General features: G+C 35.0%; 1 protein-coding gene across 1 annotated transcript in view; it reads left to right on the forward strand.

Annotated features, from left to right (window-relative positions):
• The first annotated feature begins 11,345 nt into the window (after positions 1–11,345).
• The window catches only part of LOC108682512 (PX domain-containing protein kinase-like protein), a 43,399-nt gene continuing 35,851 nt past the window's right edge, over positions 11,346–18,893 (forward strand). Inside the window, exon 1 of the mRNA XM_018171687.2 lies at positions 11,346–11,472. Coding sequence (XP_018027176.2) covers positions 11,387–11,472 — 86 coding nt within the window. The 5' untranslated portion in view covers positions 11,346–11,386. The remainder of the gene's footprint in view (positions 11,473–18,893) is intronic.

Below are 18,893 nucleotides of genomic sequence, written 5' to 3' on the forward strand. Positions count from 1 at the left end.
GCCCATGGTGAAGTCTTGTGTTATACATTATTAGATTTGTCTCAATGAGCTTTTCAAAACCATGGCTAGCTTTTTGAATTACAAATTACACTTCATATTGTTTGATTTGTCTTTATTTGCCGCTTCAAGGCAGCAGGGTTCTATAGTTTCTAGTCATGTAAGTTATGCATATTTATGACACATATCCTTAGCGAGTTATTGACTCATGCCTTGTCAAAAGTTGATTTCAGCCAACAATAATGAGCCAAAAGTTGATGAATTTTTATGGTTATGGCTGAAATCACGATTAAGTATTAGTTCCTTGCTCATAAATTATCTGGATTATGGACGAAACTGGAACGAACTTTTTTTCTGATCAAGTAAATATATTTTTTCTAGTGAAGGATACATTTTTTCATGTCAAGCAAGAATTTTTTATGGCAAGGATTTATTTTTCAAATCAAAGATATATATTTTTATGTCAAGGAAATATTTTTTTCACGTCAGTGATAGATTTTTTAAGCCACCAATATATTATTTTTCAAGTTAGGGATTAGATTTTTAGTTGTAAATGAATGAATGAAAGTAATATTTCCATTACATTTTTCTTATTTTGAACTGTAAAGTGCTGTTTTATCATTTTTAAACAAAAATATGCAATTAGCGTGAAGGGACCAGGGGTGGGCGCCATGCCCCAAGCCCATGGGCCCATTGCCCCAGGGGTGGGGCAATGAGCCCATTTTGACACTCTCTACAAACAGTGTTTCATTTAAAGTTGAATAACTCTATAGGCGTGTAATTCACATCATACATTCCTCATTAGTTGTACCTTTAAACAAAACAAAGAACCACCGCGTATCAATTAAAACTTCATCAAAATTTTGGTTTAAAAAAGGGGGGGCTCGCCGCCCCATGTATACCCTACCATGAAGTTACGAAAAAGTTGAATATATAATAGATAAATTCGTTGCAATATTATTTTATGCAAGCTGGTAGTCAAATATTATTGTTGGATCTATTTTCGTCTATACAGAGAAGTGCTAACAAGCTCCTCAAAGTTGAGTTTCATGTATTTGAATATAAAAACGTAGATATTAGAATTTTTACTTCAGAATCATATGAGAAGAATCTTGTGATTTCGAATGAAATTATTTTATGCACTGGTAAACGGTCTGAAATATTTTTAAAGAAAGCGATGGTGTACTTTAAACTTTAGATAATGAATCCAAATATTATTAAGAAGATTATTCAAAGCAAATAAATTCACAATAATTTTTAGCTTATTCACTGTAATTCAAAGTTTCTCGTAACTGTTAATTTAAACAAAAGTTGTCATAGCCAAATTTGTACACCAATTAGACTGTATTAATTACAAATACATTGTCTTTGTACCTGCTTCTGGGTTTATGATCTTTATGGTTTTTTTCTGGATCGTAAAAAGCTATTTCAAGCTTCTAAATTTTTGGCGCCTTAGCGCTAAAATTTTCAGTAAATCACAGCTGCTTGAAATAAAGCTTTGCTAAGCGCTGCTTAGCAGACGAACAGCAGCGATATTCATCTCATTCTGCGCAGCTGCCGCAAAGCTGTGGTAGTTTTGACGTTACCCTGAAAATTGGCAAAAAAAAAAAGAATTTAGGGAAGAAATGGTCCTTTTAATAAATTTAAGTTATAGGTATAGGTTATTACAAATTATTTCATTAATATTTAGGTGATGATTTTCAAACCGATGCGATCAGGATGACTTAGAAATGCAATTTACTGGCGGCAATTTCGCTACTGAGAGTGCAAATTTAAGGCAAGCGAAGTCGAATCTTATGTTTTTTCCTGTTGTTTTTAAATACGCACAAAACGGCAAAAATTTATAATTTAAATTTCCTGCTAACTGGCATGAAAGTTGTCATTTACCGCTATTATGTACGACGCGAATCGATGTAATTTACGTTTTTTATGTTTGGTGATTACAGATACAGCTTTTTACAAGCTCGATCAGTGAGTTTCACTTTCAAAGCCAATCGAATTTTAATGATTTATAATATCCTGCACTACATTAGTATTAATAGTTTGAATATCCCATAAATATAAGCGTGCATTGCTGCCAGCATTCACAGAAGCAACCTTCCACTTTTACCACCTGCATCCGAAGCAACAAGGCTCTAAATTTTTTGCTGTAGACTTGACGCCCGCGGCTCCGATTTTCTCGGTAGCAACAAAACCTACTACAAACTTCGCAAAATTTCCGCATTTCCAGCCAATGAATTTCTGTCAATGAAGCCGCTGGGAGGAATGGCTGAGAATTATTCCTGATGACAGCACCGCATCTGCGAAACTATCTGGGACTCGCTTTGGATTGGCACGGACTTGTTTTAGTTCCGGCAAGTATTTATTTTGCCATATAGTAAGTAATCCGAGAATTTATTCTATCCATCATTAATAACCGGCTTACAGAAATAAATGGACTACTTACGTTTAATCTAATCCAAATATTTCTTCACATTTTTCATTCTAGTTTAGATCCCAACTTGGGTGCATTACGTGGATATGTCAAAATTTTCCATGTCCAAGTAACTCAATCATCAATCACTTTCGAAAAACCTTTGCTATTTATTGATGGGATTTGTCAAAATTTGATCATCAAGGTGATGAACTCATTATAATTTTCAGCAACCCTTTCTTAATTCTTATCAAATTTTATAATGGATAACGGACTTTTATTCAAATATTTACAGCCTCAAAAATAATGGTAAGAACATTAGTCTTCAACAGTAGTCAGATACTTCTCATTATAAATATCATCATGATATGTAGCTACTGGCGTGCATTGTGGCCGCCGCAGCCCATATCTTATAAAAAGCCATTATTATTTGAATCTCCTAATTACATTATTATTCGACTTAATAGGCTAGGCGAGCCTGGATGGCATATTCTATTTTATTGCGATAAGAGAACACGAGGGTCAAGCTAGCCTGGTATTTTTTGAGGCACGCAGAGGCATCAAGCCCTCAGTGCCAAGTGAGTTGTGGAGGGGAGTGGTCGTGTGTTTCTCCTCATTCTGATGTTCTTCCTCTTCATAGGTTCTTCTCGCTTCTACAACGTCAATTTTCAAGTAAGTTGTTCGCCAGATTTCAATTTCCCCCAGTCTAGCAAGTAGTTACTCCTCGCATCGGTTCATTCACAGCTTTATCGGAGTGACCCAAGACACGGAAAGTTTCTTGTAATTTTCCATGTCAGCTTCATCGTAAATCACCTGCTCGTTCTGTAGTTATTTAATTTGCTTGATTATTTTTTAATTTATTATTTATTTGTTATATTTTCATTTCGTAACTATTGTCACATTTATTTTGTATGATAAACTCAACTGTAATTTCGTATCGATTGGGTTCTCAGTTCCTTAAAAGTTATGTCTGTGTATTACTTCAAAAACTACGTTACCTTGAACATTTTCGATTAGTGTGAATAAACTTGAATAACAAACTATGTACGAAACACAATCAAAATTAATTCTTTAACCAATTTATTCGTATACTTTAGGAAACCATTCAGTTATCTGTTAAGAAAATATTTGAACCTTATCCCGATTCAAGTATATTTTTTTAATTGATTGAGAATATCTTAATTCTCAAATTCGCATAGATTTATTATAGATCGAAAATATTAAGTGCTCGCATATTAGTGATTTCATAATTTGAGTTTGTGAGAAGAACTATATTTAACATTTTCTATATAAGCAAAATGACCAAACGTTTTGTCGTTTAACAAATTATTCCCATATTAGGTGCGCCCATCTTTACGTAATCATATGCCTTAAGATTACTTTTACCCCTTGTATCTATATTTAGTTGAGCCTTTTTGAACAATGCGATTTTGAGAGCCTGGCTCGAGCCAGTTACATTATTTTACATTACATGTGCATGTTGAATATTCAACAATAGTCATCTACTATCATTTTTATAGGTTAATCTGCTTGATATTTAGCATCAAGTTCGGAAATAGAGCTCGAGCGGAGCAGCGTTGCAGCCGGCAGCGCTGCGAAAAGCCGGATGAGGCGAAAATTTGACCTGAATCATTGGATGAAATGAGATGTCGAATCTACTAGAAAGAATCGCTAACATTTTGTTACTTAAACAAATAGGGTGAAAATTAGTTCTTTGTATTTGTATCCTTGAAAGATAAAAAGGATCTGGTTCTAAAAACATTTTTACCAATGACTTTATCTGTTTCGGAAAAAAAGGCAAAGTAAAACTTACGGCCAGTAGCAAAATCTTTGCAAATGCGACTGTGAACGTCATGGGTCTAACTGCGTTTGCTGTCCGTAGCATAGCCGCGGCCACAGCAGCAGAAGCGTTGGCTCGGAGACAAGCAAACTTTATTGTTCATAAGTTTCGTCGGACATCGCGATGCACCAGAAAAATGATGGGAATTTTGGCTGCTGGAGGCGAGCCAGAGGATGAAGTTTGCATCCAAAAGCTCGAAATAAAAATTTTCTAGTTGAGGTTCGTGGTTAGCTGTGTTATCGGTAAATATATGGAGTGTGGGTTCTCAATGGACACGAAAATTTCAATTATTTCTCAAATATATTTTATTACAAAAGAATTTGAAGACATTGCACGGAAATTTATATCTGTAAAATGTTGCACTTCATAACTTCATAAGTATAAAGATGAGTAACACAGAAGGGGTTGCTTCATAAAATCCTTGCGTAGTAAAGGTTCGTTGACGAATTGTCTTCTCCTCGCTGGAAACACAAATAAGTTCCTTTACTGCGGACACCGCGGAGAGCGGAGTAACTATTTTTTTAGCTCCAATTTGACTTCATCGGATGACGTTTGCTGAACGATCCGCTTCGAAACCAAATTATTTTGATTATAATGTTTTTAGAACAAAAAACTCCTCTATGACATCCTCGTCGATTATCGTGTTGAATTTTGAAATGATAATGTAAATCGATAAAATTGCATTATCGTAAAATTCAATAATAATTGTAATAATGTAAATGATGATGTATACAGTAAACAAATTATTAACAAAATAAATACTTAAATTTCATTCCAACACATTTTTTAGTGAAAACCATTATATTAATTCGCAGCTCTAGCACTAATTCAATTTACTAAGTGGATTAAAAACAATTTATTTTCAAATATTCGACAGAGCATTTTTCTAACTCAGCGTCAACACCGAAAAATTTAGTAATATAAACATCCATCTTTGCTAGCGAATTCTGTTACCATAAAGCTTATTCTTCATATGAACTCTTTGACCGGTCACCAAATTACGGGAATATCGGAAGCCGTCAGAGGTCGTTTGACCTGATAGACGATGGCATCTAAGAAATGCTGACTCGGCAATCATGTCTTCAGAGAGACGCTCAGTTCTTTTAATTTAGGATGAGTGTAATATGTAGTTACGTCACTAAATTCGGATGAGTGAATTAAGCAGTTGAATCTCTAATTTAGGATGAGTGTAATATGCAGTCACGTCTCTAATTTAGGATGAGTGTGATATGCAGTCACGTCTCTAATTTAGGATGAGTGTGATATGCAGTTACGTCTCTAATTTAGGATGAGTGTGATATGCAGTTACGTCTCTAATTTAGGATGAGTGTGATTTGTGGTAATGAAATTCCATTAATTCAGATGATTTCGAAATAAACATATAAAAATAATATTTAAATTACAGATTTCAATGCATTTAAGCTTTTTAATCACAGAAATTTTTATCATAAACTCAGTAAATATTTCATTTGTCTTTCAAGAAATTCAAATTGTAATTTTTTGAGTTACAGTGATACCAGAGTTTAAGAACTTATAATCAAAGAACGTGCCAGTACTTATAAAAAAATCAGTGCCAAATCAACTCCGAGAAGTAATATATGGCCAATTAGCATAGATGATTATTTTAAGCCTGAAAGTAGAGGATATAATAGCATAAAACGTGAACCTCCAATTAACACATCAGACAACAAGAATAATTTTATTGTTATGAGGCCTCCGCTAAATGAATCCAGTCTCTTTTCCTGAGATGCTACTGATTCCGTCCCCATTTTGTCCCAAAGTCAATAACCAATAGCACCCTATCCGTCCAAATTTCCCGTTCATTTTCTCTCAAACCCTTAGAACTGGGCGAACTTCCCAAAATGCAAATAATATTTTAACTCTAAAGTCGAATAAATCAGCCTCAGCCCCGTCCAAAATGAGTATAGGAAAATCGTCTTCCATTAAATTTTTAAATGGAGAAACCCCACCAGAACTGGAACGTCCAGTCAGGAAGGAAACTAACTCACAGCAAGTCACACACGTTCAAAATATTACTGTTCTTGCTGGAAAAAATCAAACCAAAATCGGAACTCACGCTCAACACATCAAAAATAATCAAAATAACAATAGTCAAACAATACATGAAACCCGTGGTCGTCGTGCGGTGAAGCATCAACTGTCGGTTGAGGGCGGGAAAGAAGATCTAGTTTTATTAAAAAACAGTGCTAATGTCGCTGTACCTGAGTTCCGCAATCTTCCAGCAATCCATCCCCAACAATCTTCTCTTCAATTGCCGGACTCTCGGAACGACCACCATAACGTGAGTTATTTATTTCTCTGCATTCCAGCTTAGAATAACAAATTAATGCTTCTTAGTCGTTCAGGTAGTGTAAGAGCATGATTTAATTTTCATAATTATCAAAGATGTTCCAAAAAATTGAGTTCCATAAAAATTCCATTTCGAAAAAGGTTGATAAAATCTTTAAATTTTTTCAAAATGGCGTTTTTCGCGTATAAAAAATAATTTGATTTGAAAATCAAATCATTTGAGACTGAAATATCCTTTAAATAAATCTAATTGCACTGAATAAATTTAGATTCGGTGCAGGCGTTCTGTACTTAGCTGGATTAAATTTCCCTTCACCGCGTCAGGCTGTGGTGGCTCCCTTGCTGCTGCTGTTCGGGCTCATGGCTGCGCTGGCATACGTCGTCAGAAGAAACTCTATGTCTCGGTGAGTAAATAATATTAAATTTTATATTAAATTAAATTGTTATTTTAAATTAATAATGCTGACTATTTCGTTGATATTAAATTAAATTGTTATTTTAAATTAGTAATGCTGACTATTTCGGTATCATAAACGACAAGTTAGTTGCTTCAAGCGATACATATATTAGAAAAAATATATAGTGCAGTTTACCATACTTGCAATTTTCTCAGGAATAATCAAATTCTGGAAAAGTCTACGGCATTTTAAACCATTATTTAAGTAACTCTAATAAGATCTTTCCCCTGCGAACTTTTTAGTCAATAAATAGATTAAATTGATAATCACATAAAAAGAAGCAGAAACTTATTATTATCATGGTGAATAAGTAGTGTAAGTGTACATCTCTAGTTCAGCAATCAGGCATCTTTCTAGCTCAGCAATCAGGTAACTTCTTACTCGGCAATCTGGCACCTCACAAGCTCAGCAATCAGACACCTCTCTAGCTCAGCAATCAGACACATCTCAAGCTCACCAATCAGGCATCTTTTAAGCTCAGCAATCATACACCTTCAAAGAAAGTTAATTCCATGCCGCGGCTCATAACGAGCTCAAACCTGCAAAAATCCCAGTTCTAGTGTCGGATGCTTTTAAATAATGAAATTACTCAGACGTGAAGGTTCAAGTAGCCCCAAGATGTCAGTGCGCCAGCGGCAGTGACAGAGTGAGGATGTGCCAGCACTGCTCACATGCGCGTATTCTTCAGAGTGCAGCAAATCAAAAAACATATTACCGAAACAGAACTAGATCTAAGGCTACAAATTTTGTATAAGTTGTGTTGATATGCGTTACCACCTGAAAGTTCATAATTCACATATGAACTTTATATTGAATACATCTTAACAAAAGATAAAGTTTTTTGGTCCAGGGGATGTTCGACCGGAAGGCGGTAATCGGTGTTGAGGTGTCGCAGGCGACGATTATCGTCACTGACGTTAGACTGATAAATACGAAGGCGAATAAATTATGCTTTTAATATTGTTAATAAATCCTGATTACATATTCTATTAAGAGTCAATTAAAGTCGAGTTTTGTGCTCTGTTTTGGTAGGTAATTGGGATAGAGATCTGTTTTAATTGAGAATTATCCGAGACGAAAGAAAAATTCTTGCATGGAAGGCGAATATATTTTCATGTTGAAGCATGAATTAAGCTTCATTCAAAAAATTGCTTTCTGGTCGTCATAAAAAGTCATAAATTCTGGAATCTTATTTATAATGGCTGATTCATCAAGCTAAACTGCAATTAATGACTGGATAAATTACAAATATTTTTAATAATCTTCCCCTGAAAGAGTGAGCACATCATAGCATTTTTCTGCTAGCAACAAACGAGACTAAAAAAATATTATATGGGCATCAAAAATTATATATTAACTCATACTAAAATTCAAACGTCATTTTAAACGTCGTATCTGAAGATTTGTAAAGCATTGCATGTCAGAGTGAGATACCAAAGTCTCACTCCAAACAACATCGATACCGAACCTGCTATTGCCGTCAACTGTTTCGTTATGAGCAATGGGCTCTTAACACGACCATCGTCAGCCATTGATAAACGATTAAAAGAAGAACAGCGTAGCTGAATATTACCCTAAACGTCAACTTTCAGGGTAATAACGAAGTTTACGCTGGGGTAATAACGAAGTGGATAATAAAGAATTGAAGGTAATAACGAAGGTAATAACGAATTGGGTAAAAACGAATTCGTTATTACCCTTTCAGGGTAATAAAAAAAATGAAGTTAGCATTGAAGCATTCCAGCCAAATTATTCTCTAATTTTAAGCTGGTGAACTATTATGTTGAAAATTTCAATAATTTATGTATGAGTACTTGCTAGAATTAAAGACATTGCTATCTTTTGACAGTTACCATTAAAAATTACATTTATTTTTATTCATAGGGTAGACGCAATTAATTTTCAAAAACAATACAGCAACGTCTTTTTAAATCATAGAAATTCTAATTTATATCCATCTATGCTAATATCTAGAAAACTTGCATGAATTTTATTGTATTGAGTCGAACATATAAATAGAAAGCATCTCGTTTCGAGTTAATTTCGGCATTTAACTTTCTTCCAAAAGTTAGGCATTGAAGATGACAAAGGAAGTTGTGCTCTCTATAGGCACGTATGGCGTGATATATCACGAGCATCATCCGAGTTTCAGAACTCGTGCGTAGTTTTGCATCACTTACCATCAGTTGTACTGAGCAGCTATTATAAGTTGGAATGCACGGGCTCACCTGCCATCAGTTGTACTGAGCAGCGATTATAAGTTGGAATGCACGGGCTCACCTGCCATCAGTTGTGATGAGCAGCGATTATAAGTTGGAATGCACGAGCTCACCTGCCATAGCTCACCTGCCATCAGTTGTGCTGAGCAGCGATTATAAGTTGGAATGCACGGGCTCACCTGCCATCAGTTGTACTGAGCAGCGATTATAAGTTGAAATGCACGAGCTCACCTGCCATCAGTTGTAATAAGCCATCGCTTGTTATGAACTCCTATTAGAAGTTGCATTGTACGGTAAAACTGACCTCAACAATAAATTTTTTATATTTGGTCGGAATTTACAGTAAAAAATTTGCCCGCAAAATAAGTCATAATAATAAGTCAATATACAGCGTCGATTGGGGCTCACATGTATTCTATTACAGTGAGGCTGTAGGCAANACAGCGTCGATTGGGGCTCACATTTATTCTATTACAGTGAGGCTGTAGGCAACCGCAATATGGGGTTTCGCTATCTTTCGTTTTGGTTTTGATTGTCAATTTTTCGAGTTTCAATTTCATTCTAATCATGTGATATCTCAAAAAAACCATCATGTCTTTGCCATGAACCTGCAATTTTATTTCTCGTTCTTGGCAGTCAATCAATTCTGCATTTAAATTTGATCCTGAGCTTCTTCAGCATTAGCCTTCGGCGATCTGGTTAATGCGTTTCTCTATTACCGTCTCAAATGCTAATCAGTAGTTAGTAAAACTAATTTGCTCATTCCACGGGCAGCCATTTCAGCGACGGTTTTCTCTAACCATCGTCCTTTTTAGAGCTTCTGATCGAGCAGTAGATATGTTAGCTTGTATGTCTGACCAGGAATTATCCGGAAAAGTGAGCTAGTGAATCGATTTCGTTTGTTCGTAAAAAATAATTTACATGATCTAGTAAATAAAATGTAGACAACAATATATTAAAGATAATTCAGTAATTCTAAGTGGATTATTAGAACTAAAATTCTGGCTAAAAATTATCGATGATTACAGCAGTGTTTAAAATTGTAAAAAAATTATTGATAAAAACATATTTTAATGAGAGATATTTGCTGAACATCAACTGCAGTGAATTATTTTCCAATAAAGCTCGTAACAAAGTAGCCGATGATTATCTTTCAGAAAATTTTATAAACGTGCAACTCCTTATAAACGATCCGTTTTTAGTCGAAGTTCGTACGCCGTACAGTTGGGAACAATCATTGCAAAAATAAGTACCTCTGCCCAAGAAGAATGTGCCACCGTGGGGTACATGAAGTTCTTTGCCAAGAAAGTTTCCCGGGCTGAGGGTAAGGCTCCCTGCGGCTGAACTGACCTCCTGGCAGTCCAGACGACATTATTCTACCTGCTTTCTTGAGACCGCAAGGAAAATTTAATAGAAAAGTCACCCTAAAAAAATTATCCGGAATGCTTCGGTCCTGAGTTAAAACCTAATTTAAAATCCAGAATAATATGCGCGATTGATTACAACTTCATTGTTAATTGCAGTAAAATTTTCCGTTATCGACATCGCGAATTGTTAGCTCTATATGAAAATGAAATTACTGTTTATTGTTTTCAACAGCTAACTTGAGACGGGGTATGGTCCCGTTATGATGAGTGTTGGCGCTGGGTAAGGGACAATGAAAGAAAGTTTCAAATAAATAAGTTTTATAATGACTCACATGGACCCGGAAAATATTCGATGTGTTTTCTATAAATCTCATTTACTCATTTTTGTTCAAATCTCTTAGTATTCTCTTCAAAATAATAAATATTTTATTTGATGAATATTCAAAAGGCTCGTGTGAGTTAAAGAACGAAAATGTGTTAAAGGGATTTGAAAATTTTTTCATTTGAACGCGGATATCGAGACAATATTTTTCTGGACATAAGATAAATTTGGTGATAGAAACAATTTGAAGCCCCCCGAATTTTTTTTTCCAAAAAATTTTATTATTATAAGCATTCTATTTCGTCTGTCGTAGAAGTTTTGAAAATTAACATAAGACCTGTGCCCACTAAGTTTCGCTTTAATTCTTATCAAAAAACCTCCTACCGCAAAAAGAAGCGAGAATATTTAATTTAAATTCTGCAAGAAAATATCAGTTTTGCGAGGGGCCCCGCCCCACGGGATGGTGGGGAAACTTGGACTCCTCAGGGCCATCGTCACCTTCACGAGGAATAAAACATCTGCCATTTATTTCTGCACAATGCAAGGGTGAGTATCTTGATCTTTATAAATATTGTTTTAAATTACTAGCAAAGATTTTATTTCTGACCAATTCAAGGGTGAGTATCTTGATCTTCATAAATATCGTTTTAAATTATCAGCAAAGATTTTATTTCTGCACAATGCAAGGGTGAGTATCTTGATCTTTATAAATATTGTTTTAAATTATCAGCAAAGATTTATGCACAATGCAAGGGTGAGTATCTTGATCTTTATAAATAATGTTTTAAATTACCAGTAAAGATTTTATTTCTGCACAATGCAAGGGTGAGTATCTTGATCGTTTAAAAACTACTTTTGAATTACCGGAATGTGCTTTATTTCTTTTTAAATCCAAAGAGTTAGTAAAAATGCTATGGCGTTCTGGCAAAATGTCGTAGACTTAGATACTTTGCGTTTAAAATATCCAAGGTTTCGATAATGAGCACAGCTTTATTATATGGAAATATGCATCTGAAAGAACCATGAATAAATAAACATACTACCGATGAATTCTAATATATTACATATGGTCCAAACGTAACAAACAAATAACCCAATTAATTAGAACATGGGATAAAAGTGAGAGATAAAAGCAAACATACCGAAATATAATGAGTACTTAGACACCCACAATACTTTCCTTTTCTCCAAGGCCGGTTACTTTGCCGTCCTTAAGTTCTGATTATCATGTAAATTACAGGATCTTATGACAAAATAAACAACAAATGAAGTTCGCGAAAAATCTCTACTGTGCGTATTTTGATCTAGCACAGCATTATTGTACAATGTCTAGCCGGGTACTTCATTTCAAAATCAGTATTATTTCAAAATCATTAATTGACTTCATTTCTGTGCAATGCAATACTTAGTATATAATGACTCAGTTTTGCATCGTTAAGCAAATCATTTATTTCTATCCATTGCCAGGTTGAGAAGCATGATCTGCCACAACATTATTCAACAGAAACTTATTTATGCATAATTTCAGGTTCAGAATCTTGATATCTGTCGTAACATTATTCAGAAACAGATATTTATGTCTGCACAATGCTAGGTTGAGAAGTTTGATCTGCCTTAAGTGATATTTATATCTGCAAAATGCCAGAATTCGGAGCTTGATCTATCGGAACGTTATTTAGCAATGTATTTCTGATGGTACGATGCAGTCACTCAGACAATGACCACATGGGCCACCGGGTTTGTACGTAGATTTTAAACCAAATAAAAATATCAGATGTGTTAGTTGCGCAGTCATAAAATGTACGTGTTAAATTTATGCACATAATATTGCACTTTTCTAATTAATCACTATCACAATTGAATTTCTATAACGTTATCACATGATGAAAGGTTATTACTGAATGGTGACGGATGTTCGAGATGGGTCGAATATTTTAAAATGTAGGAATTTCCATAAAAGAAGTCTAGCCACGAGTATCGGTGACCTTTATTTGACGTTCTTGCTTGCCCTGCTCATCGTATTGCATCACATCATTATTCATCGGATTGCATCACATCATTATTCATCGTATTGAAACACATCATTATTCATCGTATTTCATCGCGTCATTTATTACCGCCTCACTCACCGTACGGTATCGTAACATTTATTGTATTGCATGGCGTCATTTATTACCGCCTCACTCACCGTACGGTATCGTAACATTTATTGTATTGCATGGCGTCATTTATTACCGCCTTACTCACCGTATGGAATCGTAACATTTATTGTATTGCATCGCGTCATTTATCTTCGTATTGCATCGCATCATTTACAATCCCACTGCTCACCGTATGGTGTCGCAACATTCATCATATTGCATCGAATAATTCTTCAGCGTATGGTTTGCATTGATTTATCGTATCATTGATTTATCGTATCATTGTTCATGGTATTGCTGCTGATTTGTTGCCTTTGCTAACAAGTGAATCTTTTTTAATGTAAGCGTAACTTGACCTTCATATCCAGCCAATCCTTCAGCCATTATATCCAGCCAATCCCTTCAGATTTATTTGCTCAATACGCGTACGTTTGCACAATACATGTAGGGTTCCATTAAACTCAAAATTAACGGGATTTTTCCACATTTAACCTCTAGATAATCATTGTGTTCCGCTAGTTACCTCAAGAGTTCAGATTTTCATCCAAACAAAAAATTAGGATAGGAAAGAAATTCTTCATGATAATTTCAATAATATCCTAATGGATATTATTGAAATTATCATGAAGAATTTCTTTCCTATCCTAATTTCCTAACCTCAACATTAATAAAGATTTCTTTCTACAGCAAAGATTTTATTTCTGCACAATGCAAGGGTGAGTATTATGATCTTTATAAATATTGTTTTAAATTACCCGCAAAGATTTTATTTCTGCACAATACAAGGGTGAGTATTATGTTCTTTATAAATATTGTTTTAAATTACCAGCAAAGATTTTATTTCTGCACAATACAAGGGTGAGTATTATGTTCTTTATAAATATTGTTTTAAATTACCAGCAAAGATTTTATTTCTGCACAATGCAAGGGTGAGTATCTCACTCTTTATAAATATTGTTTTAAATTACCAGCATAGACTTCCTTTCTGCTGAATGCAGAGGTGACTATCTTGATCGTTCAAATCATTATTTTTGAATTACAGAATGGGCATTATTTCTTTGCCATCCAAAAAGTGTGTAAAAAGTTTGGGATAGAAAAGTGATAGAAGTTTGGGCTTCTATCTATGTAGATGTCGCAGACTTCGCTACTTTGGGTTTAAAATATCCACGGTTTCGATGACAAAAATATTTTTATTATATATTAGATACCGAAGAATTCTAATACATTAACATATGGTGTATACGTAATAAATAAATAAGAGAAATTATAACATAGATAAAAGTGTACTATCAAACGTACCGAAACATTTTGGGCACTTCGACGCAGTCTTTGAACAATTGATCAAGCTTAGGCTTCTTGGCCCCGAGGCCAATTATTTTGCATTCTAAATGTCTGATTATCATGTAAATTCCAGGAGATTATGAGGAAATGAACAAGAAATTAAGTTTGCGAAAAATCTCTACTATGAGTATTTTAATCGAGCAAAGCATTATTGTCCAATTTGTAAGCTGACTTAAATCCTGTGCAATGTGATAGTTAGCATATCATAACACAATTTTGTATTATATAAACAAGGCATTTATTTCTAAACATTACCAGGTTTATTTCTAAACATTGCCAGGTTTATTTCTAAACTTTGCCAGGTTTATTTCTAAACTTTGTCAGGTTTATTTCTAAACATCTGCCACAACATTATTCGATAGAAATTCATTTATGCACAATTTCTAGGTTCAGAAGCTTGATCTGCCACAACATTATTAAACAGCAGAGATTTGTGCCTGCACGATGCCGGGTTGAAAAGCTTGATCTACTGTAAAATTGTTCAACAGTGACATTTAGATCTGCACAATGCCAGATTTAGAAGCTTGATCTATCGGAACGTTATTTAATCATGTATTGCTGATGCAGTCACTCAGACTATGACCCCTTGGGCCACCGGGTTTGTACTTAGGTTTTGAACTAAATAAAAATAAAATTTGAACTAAATAAATCTAGGACTAAATCATCAGATGTATATCAGTCAGATATACATGTGATCTAAAATATAAATGAGATGTATAATTATCGCGTACAATTTGTGCGCATAACAAAACATTTTTCTTATCAATCACTATCACTAATCAAATCCTTTAACATATATGTTGAAGGGATATACTGAATGGTCACGGGTGTTCGAGGTAGGTCGAAATGGTCTAATATTTTAAAATATATAAATTTCCATGAAGGAATTTTAGCCACGAATATCGGCAACCTTGATGAAGATTTGACATTCTTCTTTGGCATTGCCCTGCTCATATTATTGCATCGCATCAGTTATCGTCGTATTGCATCGCGCCATTTATTACCGCCTTACTCACCGTTTGGTGTCGAAACATTTATCGTATTGCATCGAGTCATTTATCATCATATCGCATCGCATCATTTATCATCTTATTGCTCACTTCGCTACATTCATCGTATTTTTACAGACATTTTTTTATTATGGCTTGCATTGATTTATTTAATTATTTTCATGGTATTGCCCGCTGATTTGTTGCCTTTGCTAGCGAGCGGATCTTTTTTGAATGTAAGCGTAACTTGGCAATCATATCCAACCAATCCCTTCAGATTGATCTGCACAATACATTTACGTAAACATCAGTAATGTCTGTTCTACGTGAGCGTTCCTCCCAGGTATCCCAAGGGCTCCATTAATCCCCAAATTAACGAGATTTTTCCCCATTCAACCGTATGATAATCATTGTGTTCCTCCAGATACCTCAAGATTATCCAGATTTTCACCAAAAATAAAAATTAGGAAAATAAATATATTCATCCCGGTAATGTTAATATTATCAAGATGTTTCTACAGATAACCTCAACATTATCAAGATTTCCTTCTTGGTAATCTCACGATTATCAAGATGTTCCTGCAGTTATGTACCCCGAGATAATAAATATTTTCGCAAATATAATCTCGATATTATTGTGATGTTTCTCCAAACTACTTCAAGAAAATCTAGATGTTAATCTTGATATCCTCAAATTCATCAAGAATATCCTCCATTTGCCTCAAGATAACCAAGATATTCCTCCAGATAACTGGCAAATTAAAGTGCCAAGTGCGTCGCTTCATGCCAGTGCCGTGGAGTAATTACCATTAATCGATGTCATTCCGTCGGGACCTGGCACAGTGACGTGAACCAACCACGCATTTAATATCATGCAAACCTCAATACTCGACATAAAACTTCATTTGTAATGAAAAGATGTGAAGCAATACAACTTGTAATGGTAGACATGCAACGTTATATGCAAATAATTGGTATGTAACCGAAGAGCTCTGCGGTATATAAGCATTATCGAAACCAAAGATATTAAAAAAAGAATATGAATAAAGTTGCTATTATTGGCAACACATTGCTTTGTTACAGCCTAATGTATGATGGTATGTAAATGCGAATACTATATTCAATAAATGTTTAAGCACAGTGGTCGGTAATATTAAGCTTATATGCCTCACCGCTGGGCCGTGCATCAATTGAGCATAAAAGTTTAAATTGTGACTACCAACCATGGTTCAATTTTAGGCATTGCATTACGTTAAAAATAGATTATAAATTGTTCACTACAGTGAACTTATTCAGCGAGAAATTTTTCAAAATTATCATCGGATTAGCAAGTGCAAATTTTGCATGGCATTTTTTTGCATGAGCTCGCCTCGACTTAATATATTATTTGGAAATCAATATATTAGTCTATGTGGATTTAGGATGAACCGCTGATTAGAAGTAAATGAATATATGTAATCTGCGCTTTATAAATCGGAATTCAAAGCCCCCAACCTCAGAGAAATTATGCAAAACGAATGATTAGAAATTATTTGATTAATTAACTGAACGGAAGAAACACGAGAGTAGCGTGCCAATGAAAGACAAGGTTTTCGTTGGCATTGACCCGACCACAAAAGACGCAGTCTCGCCGCATTAACAAGCTTCAGAGTATTTCTATACAATTTCGATGAAATGAAAAGCCTCACTAGGTGACTTTATGCCGGCCAGCTTCACGATATTCGTTTTTCTACGCTTACCTCCTGCCTTTTTTACTATATTTGACACGAAAAATCTTATGATGTTAGATGATTTTTCACTGAGATAGCATTATGATTTTTCAGGGATAATGTGTGGCATCTGACATGAGATATTTTAGTGAACTAAACTGGCTTAGGTGCAAGGTTGCAATTAACAGCTTTTTTTATCTTACCTCGAGACATATTAAATTTGTTCTTATCTCATAGGCCCTTTTTTTAGTACGGTAGCAGATTGTATTATAAAAATTTTTGATTTCGAAATAAAAACATTTCTTTATATTGTACGACGAAAATTCAACATTTTATATCGATAAAGTTAGTTGAAGGATATTATAAAATATTCACTTTCATTGACATTACAGAATCTTTTTGGCTGTGAATCATCACTTTTGTGACATTTTGACATTTAAAAACGGGCGGTTATGTTTGTATACATAATCTAATTAATAACGAATAAATATAATTCTCAATCAAACAATTTATGATACAATTCTGTTAAAACCTAGAGCCTAATTACAAGATCATCTGTTCATAATCAAAGTATTACCATTTATTAAAATCCAACGTACCAACGATATTCACTAGAACTTTTGATGAATTAGTTCTGAATTGTCCGCTTTGTCTAGTCGAACTCGTCAATAATTATTAGTCGACATTTACCCAATATAACAAGCTAGCGGCTGCATTATTTTCTGCTCATTAGAATTTCCTCTCAATATATTCCAAGTTGATTTCATGTCTCTTACTACATAAAAAAATTAATTGAAAGTAATATTGAACGATAAGCTAATACATGTTTGTAAGCAATTTAATTTAATATTAAATAAAGTTATATATGCCATTGTACTTTAAATTGGTTAAAAATCTGTTTCATTGAGCTTGCAATAAGCTCAAGATTGCAGCACAAGTAAACGGATTACGATTCTGAGCGATGAGTGGAAGCAGCGCCATGTTTTGAAGTAATTTAATTAATAATGAATAAAATTATATTTGCGATAGTACTTTAAATTTGTTAAAAATCTGTTTCATTGAGCTTGCAATAAGCTCAAGATTGCAGCACATGTAAACGGATTACGATTCTGAGCGAAGAATGGGAGCGTGTCTCGAGTGCGGCAGTGAAGGCTGGAGGGCGACAAGCTCGACGAGTTGGAATAGCTCTTAAGTCGCTGGTGAGCTGCCAGAACAACTCATAGAACACAGCACTGCAGTGCTTCTGCAGTGCTGTGATACGCTAACTTCAATTCCTGCAGTGCTGTGATACGCTAACTTCATTGCTGTCAGGATGCTGGTGCAGCAGTGCAGTGCTTCTGCAGTGCTGCGATACGCTAACCTTAATGCTGGTAGAATGCTGGTGCAGCAGTGCAGTGCTCCTGCAGTGATGTGATACGCTAACTTCTATGCTGTAGGATGCTGGTGCAGCTCTGCTGTGTTTCTGCAGTGCTGTGATACTCTAACTTCAATGCAGGAAGGATGCTGGTGCAGCAGTGCAGTGCTTCTGCAGTGCTGTGATGAGTTAGCCTCAATGCTGCTATGATGATAGTGCAGTAATGGTGCATTACCGGTACACTGCAGTGCAGTGCTGGTGCACTGCGGCAACAATCGCGAGTCGATTTGCTGTGGTGAAAAGCGCAGCAGAGCTTGCACGCGGAAGCCGCGACATGAAGAACGCTGCTGCACGCGACGTGACGTGTGTTGTGATGTTGTAATAAAGTGCGGTGTGATGGAACGTTGAAATATAGCGAGTATGGATTTGTGGT

The sequence above is a fragment of the Hyalella azteca genome, unplaced genomic scaffold, assembly GCF_000764305.2.
Source record: "Hyalella azteca isolate HAZT.00-mixed unplaced genomic scaffold, Hazt_2.0.2 contig5797, whole genome shotgun sequence".
Lineage (NCBI taxonomy): Eukaryota > Metazoa > Arthropoda > Malacostraca > Amphipoda > Hyalellidae > Hyalella > Hyalella azteca.